Source organism: Hippocampus bargibanti, linkage group LG08 (assembly GCF_051943395.1).
Source record: "Hippocampus bargibanti isolate YZ-2025 linkage group LG08, ASM5194339v1, whole genome shotgun sequence".
Classification (NCBI taxonomy): Eukaryota; Metazoa; Chordata; class Actinopteri; order Syngnathiformes; family Syngnathidae; genus Hippocampus; species Hippocampus bargibanti.
The window spans coordinates 19,523,829-19,542,993 of record NC_142741.1 but is presented as its reverse complement, the minus strand read 5'-3'; the positions used below and the strand labels follow the sequence as shown (position 1 = coordinate 19,542,993).

Below are 19,165 nucleotides of genomic sequence, written 5' to 3'. Positions count from 1 at the left end.
CGCCGCCAGCAATGTTTTCGTCAGCCCTTGTGGCCGCTACATCCCGGCGTGGCGCCGTAATGGTGGGCTCGCGCTCACTTCGGCACGGATTGCCAACATGATTATCATAAAAATGACCTTGCTGTGTGCCACTTGACATTGGCATGTCTATCACGCATGGCGCTGCTTCTTTCTTTACCTTTATAGCTCGCCGTGCTGAACGGCCTCCTCCTTTACCGAAGACGCCGAACATTGTTTTTTTAAATTGGGCGTACGACGGGAAATCCGGCGCTTCTGACACCAATGTAATGCCCCTCTGCGTGACAAATGATGCGCAGAGTCGCTGGTATAGCGAGTCGGTCTTTTATTAACAAACTTAGCAGTTTTAACACACAAACATGAGCTGTTGTTATGCCACAACTCACGCGCAGAGATTCCCTCAGGCATACTGTGCAACCCCCTTTCTCGGGCCCTCCCTTCTCTCCGTGTGTGTCGTCACGCGACTCCAACAAGCCCAGCCCCCAAACATGCATAACACAAGCACTGAACGTTACAATACATTTACGCGATGGAAGGACCGCTACAATGCGTCTTTTTTAGTCAAAGGCGGTCCTTTAGTGATGTCACGTACTCACCAACTCAAAAATAAGACTTTCTGAATATTTAGTGCGAGTCTTAAAACGTAAAATATAGCTATATGCAGTGGAATCTTTGTAAAATATGCTCAGTAGAAGTCATTTGAAGCCATTTTACAAATTATGGACATAACTTGTCCTGAGACGTCGGTTGTCCTTTAAAACGTGCATTAGCTTCATGAAAATAAATATAAGTTGACTAGTGCCATACATAAATGCAGCTGTAACTTGCGCCAATGAGAAAGGAGACGTTTTTGCTATACTTCCGCATGATAATTAGCTCGTTACCACTAACTTGAGCTTGATTTAGCAAGTTTTAGAGATAACGCTTGAGGGAAAACCATCTCCGAACCACTTTTCGAAAACCTCTAAACACAAACAGTCTTCCATTGTTTTCGAAGGTGTAAAGAAGGTGTAAAAAATGAAAGTGACACTTGCGGACTAATTAGAAAAACCAGTCGAGCTTAATGCAACGACTGATGGGGAAAAAAAACCTTCCGATACCCACAATCCATTGCGATCACGAAATGCAAATTTAAAAAAAAAACAGTTTGTATGAAAAAACTAATTGTGACGTTTGAAATCAATAAATATATTACATTATTTTTTATGTAAACCTTTATAATATTCGACACAACTTTTACTGTGGGCAGAACACTTGTTAAAATCGTTTGTGCTGCTGTATTGAACTCATTGGTTTTTGAATGTGGTCGATTAAAAGTTTCGTTTTAGAAACGGTAAAAGAGACAACGCAATGAAGTTTGGAACAACCCATTTATTATATTTGTAATAAATAGATGTTAACAACAAAAGAAATCTTAAAAAGAAATACATAAAACGTCACGTGTGTTGACATTTTTAAAATCGCGCGTGCGCAGTAAAGACTTCACGTAGCCTGTTAAGCTAGCTTTCAGATCAGGCAGACACAGTAAGCTAGCCCAGATACAAATTAGACAAAGAAACCTTGTGAAGAGTCTGACTGAAAAGGAGTCCAAAGTGACGGGGGCTAACAGGATCGCCCGTGACATTAAGCGAGATACCTTACTCGATACATATGGAAGTATGAAATTGAAAGGTACGCCGTCACGATGTATTTTCCAACTTTTTTTGGAGTCGATTTACATGTTAGCTCAGGCTAGCTGCTAGTTAGCAGACGTTGTTTTGCCAGCAGCATATCGAACGGAAACGTGATGGCTTACGTTAGCTCGGTCGACTAGCATTCTGTCATAAAAGCAACATAGGCCCTTTATTTTACACTGTCAAGAGAACTGGAGTCATTTTCATCCCCATTTCTTTTGTTGGTTTCATACGTGACAGCGATATCGATGTCAATTGTTGTTAGCGGTTTTCGCGGTTGATGGCTAACGCAATGCTTGATGGCTAACGCAACGCTAATGCAACATTGTACAGTATTTGCTCGTGCAAGCTGAAATGTTAGTTTGGATTAAGTACCACAGCTTTAGTTAGTTTGCATGATCATATATACATATAAATATATGTTGGGAGTAATTATCTTTTCCGAATAATGTCGTGTTTTATGGGCGTTGTTGATAGTAAATACATGAGACCATATTGATTGTAAACCACAGTGACACCTGAAGTAGTGTCCATTAAGTTATGTGAAAAATAAATTAGGTGTTAACCATCTTGTGTTATGAATACCTTATTAAAATTTGCTTATTATATCCGAGGAAATATGACTTTGTTCATTACAATCAAACTGTCGCTTGTTGCTTGAATGGCAAAACAACAAGATGCACTCTAAACTGTGCTTACACTTGTCCAAACCTGTCCATATTAGTCTTCCCCTTCAATGGGTTCCTATTCATCTGTAATAAATACAAGTACATGACACAACAATTCACTTTGTATGTTATTTACAGCTTGAACCAGGCAAGCTTTTTTTAAGAGAACTGGTCTCAACATTTATTCAAAGATACTTGTTTTTAAGTCATAATATTACATACAATGTCATCTACTAGTGATACAATGTTCTACATTTACTCTACAGGGAATTGTGCGTCATTAATTTTTTGGGGAGGCAAATCTAATCCTTTTATGTATTGACACTACTCATGAACACTACGAGAACAGATGTGAATACAATGTGTCCATTATGTGACACACATGCTCACAAAGTGCCAATGTTCCCTGATATATACAAAAAAATAACGCCATGTGTCATAGTTTACCTGTCCTTTATATAGAGGTACCACCTTTTTATGATGTCATACCATCTGGGTAGGAAGGCAGGAGCACGTAAAAATATTTGAAAATGAGGTTGTCAATCTCATTTCTTGGAGTTGTCTACTAAAGGTGATTTCATGTTATTGTCATGTGTAATAACTCATAAGCACTTTCTCCCCCCCACAGAGCCTATACTGGGCTTTTTTGTCATGTGGGTTGGATGTGTGAGGTTGAGGCTTCATGCTACAAATGCATTGCGGACATATTGGAATTGCAAAAAAAAAAGAAAGAAACAAGTTGCATGTGAACGTAGCCTCACTATTTCTAATCACATGTGCAAAGTGATTTCAAAGTTGTCTCTTCTGCTTTCCTTGTAGGTTAGAACATGAAAATGGGACCATGAAGTATCCTTTGAAAAACTAGATCCATAACTCAAAACTGCTTAGAGGTCAGTTTTTATTTCTCATTTGCAGATTTCTCTGCAGTACACTGCTGTTGCTGCTACACTACACAAAAAATGTGTGTGTGTGTGTGTGTGTGTGTGTGTGTGTGTGTGTGTGTGTGTGTGTGTGTGTGTGTGTGTGTGTGTGTGTGTGTGTGTGTGTGTGTGTGTGTGTGTGTGTGTGTGTGTGTGTGTGTGTGTGTAAAGCGGTTGGGATCAGAATCAGCACCTCCAAATTTGATACAATGGTTCTCAGGTCGGAACAGGGTGGAGTGCCCTCTCCGGGTTGGGGAGACGCTCTTGCCTCAAGTAGAGGAGATCAAGTATCTGGGAGTGTTGTTCACGAATGAGGGTACAAGGGAGCGAGAGATCGACAGGCGGATCGGTACGGCGGCTGCTGTGATGCGGACTTGGTACCGATCTGTCATGGTGAAGAAGGAGCTGAGCCAAAAGAAAAAGCTCTCAATTTACCAGTCGATCCACATCGCAACCCTCACCCATGGTCACGAGCTATGGTTCATGACCGAAAGAACGAGATCCAGGATACAAGCGGCCGAAATGAGGTTTCTCCGTAGGGTGTCTGGGCTCTCCCTTAGAGATAAGGTGAGAAGCTTGGTCATCCGAGAGGGGCTCAGAGTCGAGCCGCATCTCCTCCACAGAGAAGCCAGATGAGGAGCTAGTGAGGTGTTCCGGGCATTCCCCACTGGCAGAAGACCTCAGGGACGACCCAGGACACTCTGGATAGACTATGTCTCACAGCTGGCCTGGGAACTTCTTGGGATCCGCCAGGACTAGCTGGAAGCAGTGGCTGGGGAGAGGGAAGTCTAGGCTTCCCTGCTGAAGCTGCTGCCCCCACGACCCAACGTCGGATAAGCGGCAAAGAATGGATGGATGGATGGATGGATGGATGGATGGATGGATGGGTGGATGGATGGATGGGCGGGTTTACCTACAAATTCTTCTCAGTTTGGAGACACTTGCAAATTTTTCTTTGTATTCACTGATTATGGTTCATACTATTTTTACCACTACTTTGGATTGTCTTCTGTTAACAAAGCCAGACGACCTGTTCGATCAGTCCTAACAGAGTGATTAAGGTATCGAAGCAGTCAGAATTATACACTCTGGAAGTGATCGTTTCCTGGTCGTCATATGCTTTGTTAATTTTGGTATTAGACTTCATAGAACAGGGCAGGCAATTCATTTTCCAATGAGACCCACATGACAAGATGGACCTGCCATAGAGAACCATGCCAACCAGCTCTTAATTGTGTTTCTGCGACAGCAATTATTTATAAGTTGCAAGATATCACCTGAGTAATGTGCTTTTTAAGTTGTCAATATTTTGGCACGGTCAGGAGAGAGAATGGGCTGTACAAAGTTCTTCATAAGAATTGAAGCATCTGAAGAAAGTTGCTTTACGGGAATTGTGGGGTCTACATTAACAGTGACTCGATGGCCCCTCGATGACTGTTGTACAAAAAGCTCACAGACACTCCCCTCAGTGGCCAAATCAAAAATGTAAACAAGTTTTTGCACTTTAGTGTTAAACATTCAATATTTTTAGTCTGGTCAATCATCATTCATATTTTTTTTGCAGAATGGCTTTTTTTGCAGGTCAAGTTAAAACCTCAAAGGAATGGCTTCAATAAGAGATAGACTTCAGTAACTGTGAAATGCTAAATATTCAGTTTGATTTAATAGTGGGAAAAAGCGTGCCAAAATAACATCAAATCAATATAAAGAAATCAGCATTGAAACTTAACATTTCATATCATGAATATGCTGAGCCACGGTCGGTTGTGGTTCACCAACAATGGCTCATTGCGACCCTGATAAATTATAGGTATAAGTCAGTCCTTCTGGAAGTCTAACCGTAACATAGTAGTGGCATTCTTTCTGCTGACTGCAACAACTCCAAAACAGCTGTCTTCAAAACTGTACAACTTTGGGACTGCAACTCCAGCATAAATTTTTGTTTTTGTAATCCATATTGTGCATGGTTTGAGCCTCTAAAATATTCTTAAACCTGCTTTCCCACGAAAATGTACGTCCAAATGTTCTTTTTGATGAAGGAGGCCATATAGAGGGTTTGTTGAATCAATATTGAATCAGGATGCACTGATGAATCATATTGTTAACAACCATTGGAATCAAGGAAAAGGAATTGCATGGCAGTCTCCTTATACTCAAAATACAGAGTTAAAACTCTCAAACACATCAACTAAGTGTGGGGAAATAGACCACCTTAAAAAACACTTAAAATCCTGACATTGTCTCTCAAGCACCCCTACAAAACATTCGATTGGAAACAACAGGCATTTGTTTCATCGAATAATTAGTATCTTATTTTCCTTTCGGCTTTTCCCTTCAAGGGGTCGCCACAGCAAATCAGTGTCCTCCATCTTGAGAGGTTTGATCTGCATGTTTGTTTTGGCCAAGCTTTTACGTCGGATGCCCTTCCCGACACAACCATCTGTATTTATCCGGGCTTGGGACCGGCACAAGAAGACATATGTCCCTTTGTGGCTACAGAACAAGCAACTTGCTCAGTAAAAGGCTCCCAAACACAAAATGGTCATCGGCACAGCAACATTCAAAAAAGAAAAAACTATACTCACCATTTGACAACAATGCTGTGAATACATCCCTTCGCACATTCCTCAGGGTGTTGTTCCAGGGTACCGTACTTCACAGCTTCATTGTCATGGCCATCTTGATGTTGTCCAGATCTTCAAAGCAGGATCCCTTGGTGACTCCCTTGAGTTTAGAAAACAAATAAACTCGTGAAAGAAAGCAAGATGTCTCTGTACACGATAGTAGCCTATTTCGTTACTTGTCCTGCATAAGTCTCACTTAGAAGTTTGTTGACATTTTTCTTGTATCTATCACACTAAAAAGTAAGTTGCTCAACTTTGGTGTCAAGGAAGCAGTCAAATAAATTTTCATTTTGTCCTGCCTAGTGCTTCAGACACAAGAGTGCTACCTCCAAAGTGGAGATGTCACGGGTTCCCACACCCCCTCCTCCTGGGGAGATGTCAAGTGGACCTGTGGCAGAGAGCTGGTGTTACACACAGGTTGGAGCAATCAACACTTCAATTCTGTTTTCGCAACAGAAGCCATGCCATCACTTTTCAAGCTTGTTAAGTGATTTCAGATCATGTACGTTATACTAAACACACCTTATGTTTCTTCATTTGCTGCCAAGGTCAAGGTTGTCAAATTTTCCTACATGTGGACCATAAACAACTTCAGCTTTTGCAGAGAAGAAATGGGCGAGGTGCTGAAGAGCTCAACCTTCTCCTCTGGCCCTAATGACAAAATGAAGTGGTCAGTGGCTCATTCGTATAGTTGAAAATATGTACTATTGTGAGATTAACATTATGGTCCGTGTATTTAAAAAAGCTTTTAAATAAAAAGTGAGGTTTTCTACAAATATTATACACTTAAATCAAAAACACCACAGTTTTTGCACAAGTTTTCTGTAAGTGTCTCTCGAATCCAGCAGTTGTTTTTGATTTTTACTGATGGCTTTGGTTTTCCTTTCCAGGTGTTTGCGAGTCAATCCAAAGGGACTTGATGATGAAAGCAAAGATTATCTGTCATTGTATTTACTTCTTGTTAGTTGTCCAAAAAGTGAAGTAAGAGCAAAATTCAAGTTTTCCTTGTTGAATGCAAAACGAGAGGAGACAAAAGCAATGGGTAAGTGCACATTCCCTCACACACATCTTGGAAAAATTTGAAAGCCGTCCTGTCTTAAAATAACACACTTTCCTCTTTTTGTTGCAGAAAGCCAAAGAGCCTACCGGTTTGTCCAAGGCAAAGACTGGGGCTTTAAAAAGTTTATCAGGAGAGATTTCCTCTTGGATGAAGCCAATGGACTCCTACCTGATGACAAACTAACTCTATTTTGTGAGGTAAATGTTCATCTTAAGCCTTTATAGCCACTCTAATTGCCCTGCAATTATGGAAAAGGAATGATTTTGCAGTGTGATTGATGCTTGTCGTGGGAATTTGTATCCATTTCACCTTTCTATTACAATTCAGAGGGCATATTACATATACACACTCCTAAAAATGTAAAGGAAACACTAAAATAACACATTTTAGGACTGAATGAAATATTAATTTTGAACAATTTGGTCTTTCCATAGTTGAATGTACCGACAACAAAAATGACAAATTTTCAATGAATATCAAATATATTAACCCATGGTGGTCTGGATCTGGAGTCACACTCAAAATTGAAGCGGAAAAGCACACTACAAGCGATTGCAACCTTGATATAGTGTCCTTAAAACAAGTACAAATGAGGCTCAGTTATGAGTGTTGCCTCTACGTGCCGATATAACCCCCAACAACACCTGGATATGGTCCTGATGAAGTGGAAGATGATCTAGACCCAAACTAAAGCATCAGCCATCTCCCGTACAGTTTTTAGTGCAATGTGTCATTAGTTGATGGAGCAAGACATGGATGTCCCAGATGTGTTCAATTGGATTTAGGTCTGGGGAATAGGCTGGTCAGGCCACAGCATAAATGCCTTTCTCCACCGCACTGACAGACACAGCAAACATTTTTTAACAGCTCGTATTGATGTGCCATGCTGGATTAGTTGCAGTACCTGAGTCACTTGTGTGGGGTGTATATTCGGTCTAATATTTTCACTAGAGTGAGAACACCACCAGCATTTCAAAATGACCAAAACATTAACCTAAAAGCCACAGACGGAGCTGATAAGCGTGCATCTGGTTTCACTTATCTGGATGTTTGTTTTCTATGACTGTACTATAAATGTGTCGTTGAGCTGAGCAATAAATCATGATCAATATGTATCACAGTAGACACTAAATCAATAAAATGTTTAGTACAAAAACATTAGTCAGGAAACAAACCCCAATTTTGGCATACTGCGTTCCATAGTCGGAGGCTGCAATATAATACTAGGTCTATGCTGCAATTATCATCACATATGTCACACTGTATATCAATACCAACTATTATGAATTACTTCTATCATTATACACTTTTCTGTCATATTGTTCTGCCCAAATATGTTGTCTTCTGAGCAGGTCAGTGTTGTCCAAGATTCTGTGAACATTTCTGGCCAGTCCAACATGAACATGCTGAAGGTACCTGACTGTCAGCTGTCGGATGACCTGGGTAATCTTTGGGAGTGTTCACGCTTCACAGACTGCAGCCTCTATGTGGGAGGGCAGGAGTTCAAAGCCCACAAATCCATCCTGGCAGGTATGAAGGACTCAAGTTATCCTAAGCCCTTTTAATAGAATGTGCCTGTTTTGAAGTAACCATCAGGAATGCAGGCTTTAATATGGGTAATTGTAGTACCTTGACATGAAGATGCTTCCTCCACACAAATCCATTTAGTGAGGCGTACTATATCCTGCGCTCCAAATGTCGGTCTGAAGGTGTGTAACAATCGCCCATGACAGAGAAGTGCTGAAAATGGCCTTTGTGAGACATGCCATGCCTCTTCGGAATGGCTTCCCTCACAAAGCTGTAAGTACCTTGAAAGGCTACCAAGGGTCTATACCGCCTGGCAGGTTTGAAGCAGCCTGCTTCTGCAAAAGGTGCTAATCCACCCGACTACCCCGCTTGACCCAAGTAACTGTGATTCTGAAGAGTGAAGGCTTTGCTGACTATTTCATCCTGTATCCATTCGACATGGTTGCAACAGCTGCTTTGGTCAGATGATGGGGCGGGTGGTCCCGGGGGGAAAGTGGACGGCACAGCACTAACTCTGATTTAACACATTGACAAGTGCTGCTCACTGATAAATATTTTTTTTGTTGACTGCTGTTATATTTATCACTCTTGGATGTGTGTTTTTCACAGCAAGGTCGCCTGTCTTCAATGCGATGTTTGAGCATGAAATGGAAGAGAGTAAAAAGGTACAAAGTGACTCATTACTGTATTTAGAAGTTTATTTTGAAGTTGTCTTCTTTGAAAAAAAAACATTATTTTCCTCCGTCCAGAATCGTGTCGACATCAGTGACGTCGACCCCGACGTCTTCAAGGAAATGATGGGCTTCATCTACACAGGAAAGGCCCCAAACCTAGAGAAGATGGCGGACAACCTGCTGGCAGCCGCAGACAAAGTGAGCACAAAAGCATGTTGCTTTTGCAAACCTGTAAAGCAGAAACTGCCATGTCTGTTATTTTTATTCTATTTCGTTTTGTTTCTGAATCTCATTACCAGAACTTTCCAACAAGAATCATTGTGAGAAACCTTGTACAGAAACTTGCACCTTATAAAATATTTAGTCCTTAACTCATTCACTGCCAGACACGCAAAAATGTGTCCACTCCAGTGCCAGGGTTTTTTTCATTTTCGTTTGAATTCCATAACCCACAGAATCTTGAGTTTTATGACGACATAAACATTCAATACAGTGTTATAAACTTTAGACTCTCTTCTTTCATCAGAAAAAAGAGTTAATTCCTAAATTATATGGGTCTGGAAATGAGGGCAACTGTACAAAATATAATGCAATACATACGGTTGACCAGTACGGTTTATATGGCGCGTTAACAACAGTGGAAGATGGAACACTGCGCTTACATGGAAAAAAAGGCAAATGCTGCCCCCTTGCGGAAAAGAAAAAAACATTGACAGAAGCCATGGCCAGCGCTTTATCGGCACCCAAGCATGAAAAAATAAAACACAAACAAATTCGGATCAGAAATTGCGCTCTACGTCATATTTTCAATTCTTGAATAAATTTGTGAATGGCAGTAAATGAGTTAATGTAGCACCATCTTGACCGCATACAAGGGCATACATTCAGCAAACAACCCCAAACAGGACAAGTGGAAACAAAACAAAGGAGTTTCGATCGTTCTCCATTGGACACAATTATTACGATTATTTAATGGTGGACATGTCTACACTGTAGCACATTTAGACCTTGTGTACAGTGTATCTTTATGCATTTGCTGTAGTTGATGTTGATTTGTTGTCTGGGCAGACACCAGTGTGTGTATCCATCTCCAATTGACATATTTTGTTGATGCTGGGCTTGAAGGGTTACATTCGCTCTGTGCTCTCTCCCTCATTGATAGATCACATTTGTATTCACATTTTCATGCGGATGTGATGTATTTAATTAAACATTTTGACAATTGAGGCAGGAGTGAGAATAACCTTATCCAAGTCAAGGCTTTATGAGTCATATTAAGATGTTTTGGACTGACTGTGGGATGAGGCCTAAAATTCATCACCGCAGTGGAAATTAAATTGAAGTAAAGCTATACACCACACTATAATCACAAGTGTATACATTACAATGGGCAAGCAAAGATATATATTAAAAATACACATATGGGAATGACTTCATATTCTCTTCAGTCAGATGTCTCAATACATTTTTCCAAGTAGTGTAATTGCAGTTTGGAGCTCACCGCTTCCTTTCTTGTCATTATTTTAATCACTATCTTCTGCTGGTTCATGCTTGCACAGCACCACGATGGCTAAGCGCTTGCTCTCTCGTGTGCTTCCAGTACGCTCTGGAGCGTCTAAAAGTCATGTGTGAAGAGGCCTTGTGCAACAGCCTCTCGGTGGAGAATGTGGCCGACACCCTCATCCTTGCAGACTTGCACAGTGCCGAGCAGCTCAAAGCACAAGCCATAGATTTTATCAACAGGCAAGTATCTGCGGAAGAGGAGGGAGGGGCTGGAGGGTAAAAACTCCCGTGATGAATTTCTGCTGCCATTTCTGTTTACCATCCCTGAATGCTTACCTTTTTATCTCCTTGCCATAGGTGCAGTGTCCTCAGACAGCTGGGCTGTAAAGATGGAAAGAACTGGAATAGCAAGTATGTAATTAGCTGATATGTGACACAAGATGAATAACACACTCTTATCTGGACCCCTCGCAGATGCATTAGAATTCATTGTTTCAGCGCTGGCGGACGCCGCACTATTTGCCTTCTCACTTTGAGCTGTCGTATCAGTGTGTCCAAGTTATTAATAGATTCGTACCCAAAGAAACCCTGCAAATGGAGCCTTTTCTCCCATTGTAAATGGGTGGAGCGCAGGCGCCAAGTTAGCCTTTCTAATTCATATTTGTGTGTTCTGGTGGCACTTCTTGGGTGTCCATCTCAGGTGTTGAGAGCCATGAGATTTCATCTAACCAATCAGGGAAGAAATAATCTGGACATCCTGCCACCCATTAATTTGAAGTCTGCTTTTTGATCCACTGGTATAGCTGCAACATCCGCGTCCCACTCCGTTCTTTCAACCGATCCACCAAGCCCACATGCTGGAATAATTTTTGCATGGATTGTGGTCGAAAAATTACCATTTGAATCCATATATATTCAAAAAAATATATAATTATTGGTGTTAAAACATGCAACTTATTCAACATCATTTAATAATTTATTTGAATCCATTTGTTGTTCTTAAAATGTTCCATTGTGTTTATTTCCATCACATTAAACACATCTTTAATGTATCTCATAAAATGATTAGCAAATGAACATCAATCTTAGTTAATGGATTATAAATAATAAAAACATGAATCAGCATCTAGTAAGAATTTAGCCATGCTTAATTGCATCACATACTTTTTAATTGCATAAATCTTTGACTGTATGATCCACAAATAGTTTACATAATGACTTTATATTTAAGAGTGTGCAGATATTGCATTCATGTAGTGGCCAGTGTTTTACTTTTTGTGGTGCACAGCATGGCCAGGGCAGTATATGACACACACAAAGACGTTTCACCATCTTTGAGCTCAGCAACACAACACTAAATACTAGTTGTTTTTTGCAGAGGATCAAGAATACGGCCGAGTACCATTATGTTTTGTCTACATGAGCTGCTATGCCATTGGTGTTCAAACGTGTTGCTGAAAGGGTTTAAGCTCTGTAGCGCAGATGCTTTAGCATCAGAAAACTAAAAGACTAAGCTGGTTGTTTTAAATATACGATGTGTAAATTGTCTTTTAATCCGGTTTAGTTTGAAAGGAAACGTCAACTCCCTCTAACTTTAAAAAGCTCAAAGACCCTTTTCTGAGCTGTGGCAAAAAAACAAATGTATATGCATTTCAAATTCCCATGCCGCTTATTTGCTTCAGCACCTCATTTCTGTTTATTGATTTTTAATGTCTGAGCATTAAGCTGATTGTGTTTGTGCTGGCAGCCACGCTACAGACATAATGGAGACTGCGGGCTGGAAGTCAATGATCCAGTCGCACCCTCACTTGGTGGCCGAGACATTCCGCGCCCTAGCCTTGGCGCAGTGCCCGCCCTTCGGCCCTCCTCGGAAGCGTTTAAAACAGTCGTGACGTCCTGGGACTCGCTGGCTCTGCAGAGGAAAAGACTAGTTGTGAGGATGCCACCATTTTTTTCCAATTCCACCAAAACTGAACACACTTGAATCGAGAAGAGTGGCCCTTCTCAGCCTGGATGTGGGGGAGGCTGGCACAATGGACTTAGGAAGTGAGCGGGGACAAAAGGAAAAGGAAAAAAAAGACAGTCTTGCTTTGTTGCCCCAACTGTCTTGTATTCAGGGTGGGTAGCAAGTCAAGCTGTCTGCTACTGTTGTTTTTTTATTGTTTGTTTTTTCAGTTTTTTTTTTCTTTTTCCATTAAATTCTTCAAAATGGCCTTAATATATCTGCCATTGCTCTGGAGTTGCTCCAAAGTTCATTATGTCTATTTTACTCTGTGCCTGCCTTGTCACAAAGATCAGGCCTCCTCCAGGTTGCACTAGTTCCCTTCAATAGTCGTTTCCATATGGAGTTCGATAGGAACGTAACAAAAGGTTGAACTAAATGGGAAATATTATATATTTGTAATGTTTAGCCCGTTTTGTGACCAGACATTAAAGAGCATGAACACTTTCAGTGCAAGGTCAGTTCTTAACACTTTTTAAAATATGTGTATGCCCCATATTGATGGCACCATTTCTATGTAAACGACAGCTGAAGCATCCTCAGAAGACCATTATATCTGTTGTGTTGCGTCTGTGTGGGGAAAAAATACAACATCCATTTAGGAAGACCCTGTGTCTTTCACCCTTATTTAATTAAGCAATGGAAATATTGCTGGGTATTAAACCAGGCTCACATCTAAACAACATATTCTGCTCATGTCTGCGAACAAACTTCAATTCAATTGGAACAAGAACACTTCAGTATTGCCAACCTGCAAATATATATTCTCATGATATTGTGGTTTAGTCGAAAGTGGAAAATGGTCATGTTATTGTTGAGGAGTGAGTTCAAGATTTTTTTTTTTTTAAATAACGTATTTTCTGACATTGGTGCAGAATTAAAAGAATTGAACATGCACAAAACAAACGGTCCTCTAAACATGATCGGAGACTTGTTGGATGCTGCGCATCACTTTTGCCGGCGATGTCATTTGTTCAGAATGAGAGCTTGTCCTTTTTGTTTTGGTTCATTGTAGCGTGGACGTGACACAAACACACCAGGAGCGTTTGTACAATAAGAGGGCAGCATCATTTTGCGTTGTGTCAACATGTTTAAATGTATGGAAGCAGTGAGATGGAAACTGTCCGCACAAATGGCTGCAGTTAAAGCAAATAAAACATTTTCCAATGTCCATGTCTTGTTTTTTTTTTTTTTTTTTTTCAAATTCAAATTCATAGGTCATGTTTTCCTCTGCACAAACTGGAGCTGGTGATTGGTAGTCTTCACATGGAAGCAGACCAAACCGAGCTTGTTCCACATGACGTAAAAGCTAACATTTTTCAAAGTACATGGTGAGTGGCAAGCTAGACATGTCCACCTGCTACCCCTCGAAAGTGTGCATTCAAATCCTACTTTTCCTAATCCTCAGGGTGTGTACTGAGCCACCTTTTAACAAGTTTGAACCTGATTAATTCTGCAAAACCAACAAAATCGTGAACAGATCAAAACTGATTATAGTAATTGTAACAGCCCAATTTTTAATATTTTCCCACCATTTTGTTTATATTTTAATTTTATAATTGAAAGAAATGAACTTTGAGAGAACATGCTACTTTTTTGAGAGGCCCTTGTGGCTTCATGAATCAGTGTTTTTTTTTTTTTTTTTTTTTTGTAAATGAAATTGAAATTGCAGCACTGATGCAAGCACAATTCCTCCGAACTTTGGATGGTGAATGTTTGTCCTTTGGATGTACATTATGACATTGGAAAATTAGCCTTCATGCCGGGGCGTAATGTTTAAGTGTGAGTGATAAAAGTGTGTGCTGATGGAAGGATGCGGGCCCTGTCGGTCAGGGCGACCTGGGAGTATCTTCATGGCGAAGGAAAGGATACCTGGCCCTGATCAGATAAGAGTAATGGGAGCCAATGAAAAGAAGCCTGTCGCCTGCAGCCCCAGCAGAATGGATGTGCTCCCTGAGGTGTACCTCTGGTAATCACACGCCTGCGGACACAGATGTATTGGCTATTAAGAAGCTTCGGTAACTTGCATTTGTGAAAACGATTAGTCTGTCGATTAGTCGATTAGTCTGCCGAGACGTCCTTGTAGGAATAAAATAAACTAAATAGCAATGCAGGTGACGTGAACACAGACAAACTCTGGTGAAGCTTAAATCAACTTTAATTCCATAAATTGACAATGGAATCATTGCCTATTGAAGTAATCTCACCCCCTGCGACTCCCATTAAAAATGCAACATTTGTACTTACAGTATACACAGCACAGGGCTCCATTGGAACAAATTTAAGAACAAAAAAGGGGACAGTCTAAAATGCTGATATAAAAATGCAAAATGTTTGAAAACTGTGATAAATTCATGTGCAGTTCTGTACTTATGCCCACTTGAACCTCTGAAAATTGAAAACGAGTGCCCAAATATTTAAGATTTTATGGATTTTCAGCCATTTCCTTCTCAATCGGCACTCACAAAAGATACTTAAAGGACAACCGACGTCACTTTTTTGTTTTTTAACTGACATCAGAAAAACGTTTTATAGCATCTAAAATACCCAAAACACGCAGTATGATATTTTTAGTCAAATGCAAAACACCAATAAAAATGACTTAGTGTCCAAAATCTGCAAAAAAATTGAGCTGCGAATTGGGCATTTTCAGAAAGTCCCGCCCCCAGTTCCTGACGTCGCGCCAAGACGTCTTGCATTGCAAGTGAATCAAAACAAGGGCTTCAGATTCGGAGAATATGCTTTCTTGTTACACATCCAATTATGAATATGATTCAAATAGTTCTGAAGAGGAAAGCATACATGTTTGCAATCGATTAAAGAATTTATTTGTGCCATTTTGAGGCAACATTTGGGAGAAATTTCTCACACAAAAAAAGAGGCACAAAATGGCGACCTCCTGTGGCCACCTCCGTTTCCACAGGCTGATAAATTCCTTATAAGGCGCTTGGTCGCCCTCTTCTGGCCGTCTGGCGACTTTTAGGTGCAACACGAGGTCCCCAGACCAAACAAGTACAGCAAAATACATTGACGTGATGGAAGGACCGCTAAAATGCGTCTTTTTTACGGTCAAGCGTGGTCCTTTCGTGATGTCACGTACGGACTCGTCACCAACTCAAAAACAAGACTTCCTGAATATTCAGTGCGAGTCTTAAAACGGAAAATATCGCTATATGCGGTGGAATCATTGTAAAATACGCTCAGTAGAAGTCATTTGAAGCCATTTTACAAATTATGGACACAACTTGTCCGGAGTCGTCGGTTGTCCTTTAAATGTTGTTTAATGAATAAAACACTTAAAGCCCTGAAAATCTAAAATATCGAGGCGATTGATCTGATTTTTACAGAGTTTGACATGGACACAAGTACGCATGAAATCATTTATTTTGGTGACGATTGAACACTTTTTTTCTGACATTGAGCTATATATCTAAAAGGGAGGTAGTGTTTAAAAAATCCAAACATGATATTTTCTTTGCACTGTATTCGTTGAAACAAAGTATTCTGATGAACATTGCATTTGTGGGACATGAATTAATGATAAAAATGCACATGCTTTTTATATCATTTTGCCTTTTACTGCCACTTGCTGTCAACTCAAAATAACATCACAGATGTTTGCAACTCATCTTGCAAATCACGTGTCCAAATCAGAACAGAGGTGAGCTGTGACGATCGCTACCTCAGACATTAGGCTAACCTGAAGTAATTTTTAATCAATAGAAAATAACAGTTGAAAGGAAAATAGTCGTCCCATTGGATGAATAATAATGGATGGATTTTTTTCTCTATTCTTAATTCATATTGCACAAACACCATATAATCAGAATATTATGCTTCGACTAAGGGGATAGGGGCACAGAACTTCAACAAAAAATATTCCGACTTCGACTTTAACGTTATTTACAGTTGTATTAAGGTTTTTAGACTGTCCAAAAAAAACAAAGCAACCAGGAAGTCAAATACGGTAGGTACGTACATCGGACATTTATCTACATACACCAGAATTCAGAGGAACAATCAGTTCACTTAAAGATGTACATGATTTCTCTTTTTTCATTTTTCAACACTTTAATACACAGGATATACACAGGAGGAGGAACTCAAAAGACAAACCCAAATTGATATTGATATTTTCATATGATACAAGTCCCTTCCTGCATGGATCTTTTCACTGTACAGCTGATGGAGGGGTAGAGGAGGATAAAATACAGACAAACCAAAATTGTACATGTGGCCTTCAGCTGTCTTTTAAAGGACAACCGACGTCACTTTTTTGTTTTTTAACTGACACCAGAAAAACGTTTTATAGCATCCAAAATACCCAAAACACGCACTATGATATTTCTAGTTAAATGCAAAACAACAAAATCTGCAAAAAATTGAGCTACGAATTGGGCATTTTCAGAAAGTCCCACCCCCAGTTGGTGAAAATGACTGCTTTTGTACTGGAATATTTGTCAGCAGTCTTTTATTGGGGTACAATTCAGTAGTTCACAAATGCCATGCACACATACGCGCGCGCACACACACACACACACACACACACACACACACACAAACACACACATACACACGCATAGTATGTAAAAGCACATAGCTGTTGCCAGTTAAATCATTTGCAACTGTTTAGAACTGATATTTGATAACATGACAAAAAAAATACTGAACTTCAAAGGACACCCGACGTAGATTTTTTGTTTCCTAATTGACGTCAGAAAAATGTTTTAATGCATCTAAAATACCCAAAACACGCAGTATGTTATTTTTATTCAAATGCAAAACACCAATAAAAATGACTTAAAGTGTCCAAAATTTGCAAAAAATTGAGCTGCGAATTGGGCATTTTCAGAAAGTCCCGCTCCCAGTTCATAACGTCATGCCAAGATGGCTTGCATTGCTGGAGAATCAAAACAATGGCTTCAGATTCGGAGAATATGCTTTCTTGTTACACATCCAGTCATGAATATGATTCAAATAGTTCTGAAGAGGAAAGCATACATGTTTGCAATCGATTAAAGAATTTATTTTTGCCATTTTGAGGCAACATTGGGGGAAAATCTCTCACCCAAAAAAAGAGGCACACAATGGCGACCTCCTGTGGCCACCTCCGTTTCCACAGGCTGATAAATTCCTTATTTGGCGCTTGGACGTCCTCTTCTGGCCGCTACAATGCATCTTTTTTTACGGTCAAGCGAGGTTCTTTCGTGACTTCCTGAATATTCAGTGCAAGTCTTAAAATGGAAAATATAGCGGAATATTTGTAAAATATGCTCAGTAGAAGTCATTTGAAGCCATTTTACAAATTATGGACACAATTTATCCGGAGACGTCGGTTGTCCTTTAACAGTCTTAGCACATGACACACTTCACTAAAAGACAAGGTTTGATACAAAGACTGTCAAGTCAAACCCGCGTGTGTTTGTTTATTTCCTTATTAAATGTCCACGGTGACGTCATCCTCACTACTCTTTTTTTTTTTTTTGCCCACACATTTAAACTCAATAAAAGGAAGCCTGTTCGGAGAACATGTCAAGCGTAGATAATTGTGTGTCACACTTACACTTGAATGTGGCACGATGGCTTCATATTCATCCGGCAAACAAACTGTTTGCAGTGCACCATAATGATGGCGAGAGTGAAGGATGAATGCACAAATGCAAATATAGCAAGCAGGCGTATGCTAATGATTAATGATTCCTATGGACTTCTTTTGTGAGTCGTGGTTTAATATTAGCATTAGTCCATCAATAAACGCCTTGGCAAGGGTGAGTCTATTATTCACAACTCTTGTCTTAAATAGCTGTCCTGAACAAAAAAGAAATGTAAAAGAATAAGACCTCGTGGTAAATGTTACATGTTTCATTCCCAAAGTGGAGTTTGACAATCTTGGAAGTGTGGTACGCACCCCCCTCCAACCCGCCTGTGGTCTTGCCTTCAACGTAACATCTGGACAACATCCCAATTAGTTGCACTTTACAAAGTACCCTTCTCATGCAATTTCCTCTGAATTACCCCATTGGAATGGAGAATAGGAGAAGGTGAGGGGAAAACGTTTTTCAATGAAAAGTACACAACATTTTGTCTTTTTCACATTGAATGCGTGCAAACCAACGACCGCAAGATTCAGATGCTCCTGCCAGTTGCGGTAGCACGGCTGCCAGTGTCAGCCAGGGTAGTTGCAAATTAAGTGAAGTGACAACCAAGATGTATGAAAGCTGTCAAAATTATGCGCTATATCAAACGTGAATGAATGTTTATATCTCATCTCATCTCATTTTCCGTACCGCTTATTCCTCATTAGGGTCGCGGCTGTTGCTGGAGCCTATCTCAGCTGTCTTCGGGCACGAGGCGGGTGACACCCTGAATTGGTTGCCATACAATCGCAGGGCACACAAAGACATACAACAGTCACTCTCACACTCACACCTAGGGACAATTTGGAGTGGTCAATCTGCCTGCCATGCATGTTTTTTGGAGTGTGGGACGAAACCGG

General features: G+C 40.3%; 1 protein-coding gene across 1 annotated transcript; it reads left to right on the top strand.

Annotated features, from left to right (window-relative positions):
• Positions 1–1,522: 1,522 nt before the first annotated feature.
• On the top strand, positions 1,523–13,838 carry spopla (speckle type BTB/POZ protein like a). The gene is made up of 12 exons (XM_089002960.1): positions 1,523–1,689; positions 3,179–3,249; positions 6,207–6,320; positions 6,452–6,573; positions 6,794–6,945; positions 7,033–7,160; positions 8,316–8,493; positions 9,100–9,155; positions 9,240–9,362; positions 10,765–10,907; positions 11,025–11,078; positions 12,415–13,838. The coding sequence occupies exons 3-12, from the start codon at positions 6,243–6,245 to the stop codon at positions 12,557–12,559; spliced, it is 1,179 nt and encodes a 392-aa protein (XP_088859086.1). The 5' UTR covers positions 1,523–1,689; positions 3,179–3,249; positions 6,207–6,242; the 3' UTR covers positions 12,560–13,838.
• Positions 13,839–19,165: the final 5,327 nt, after the last annotated feature.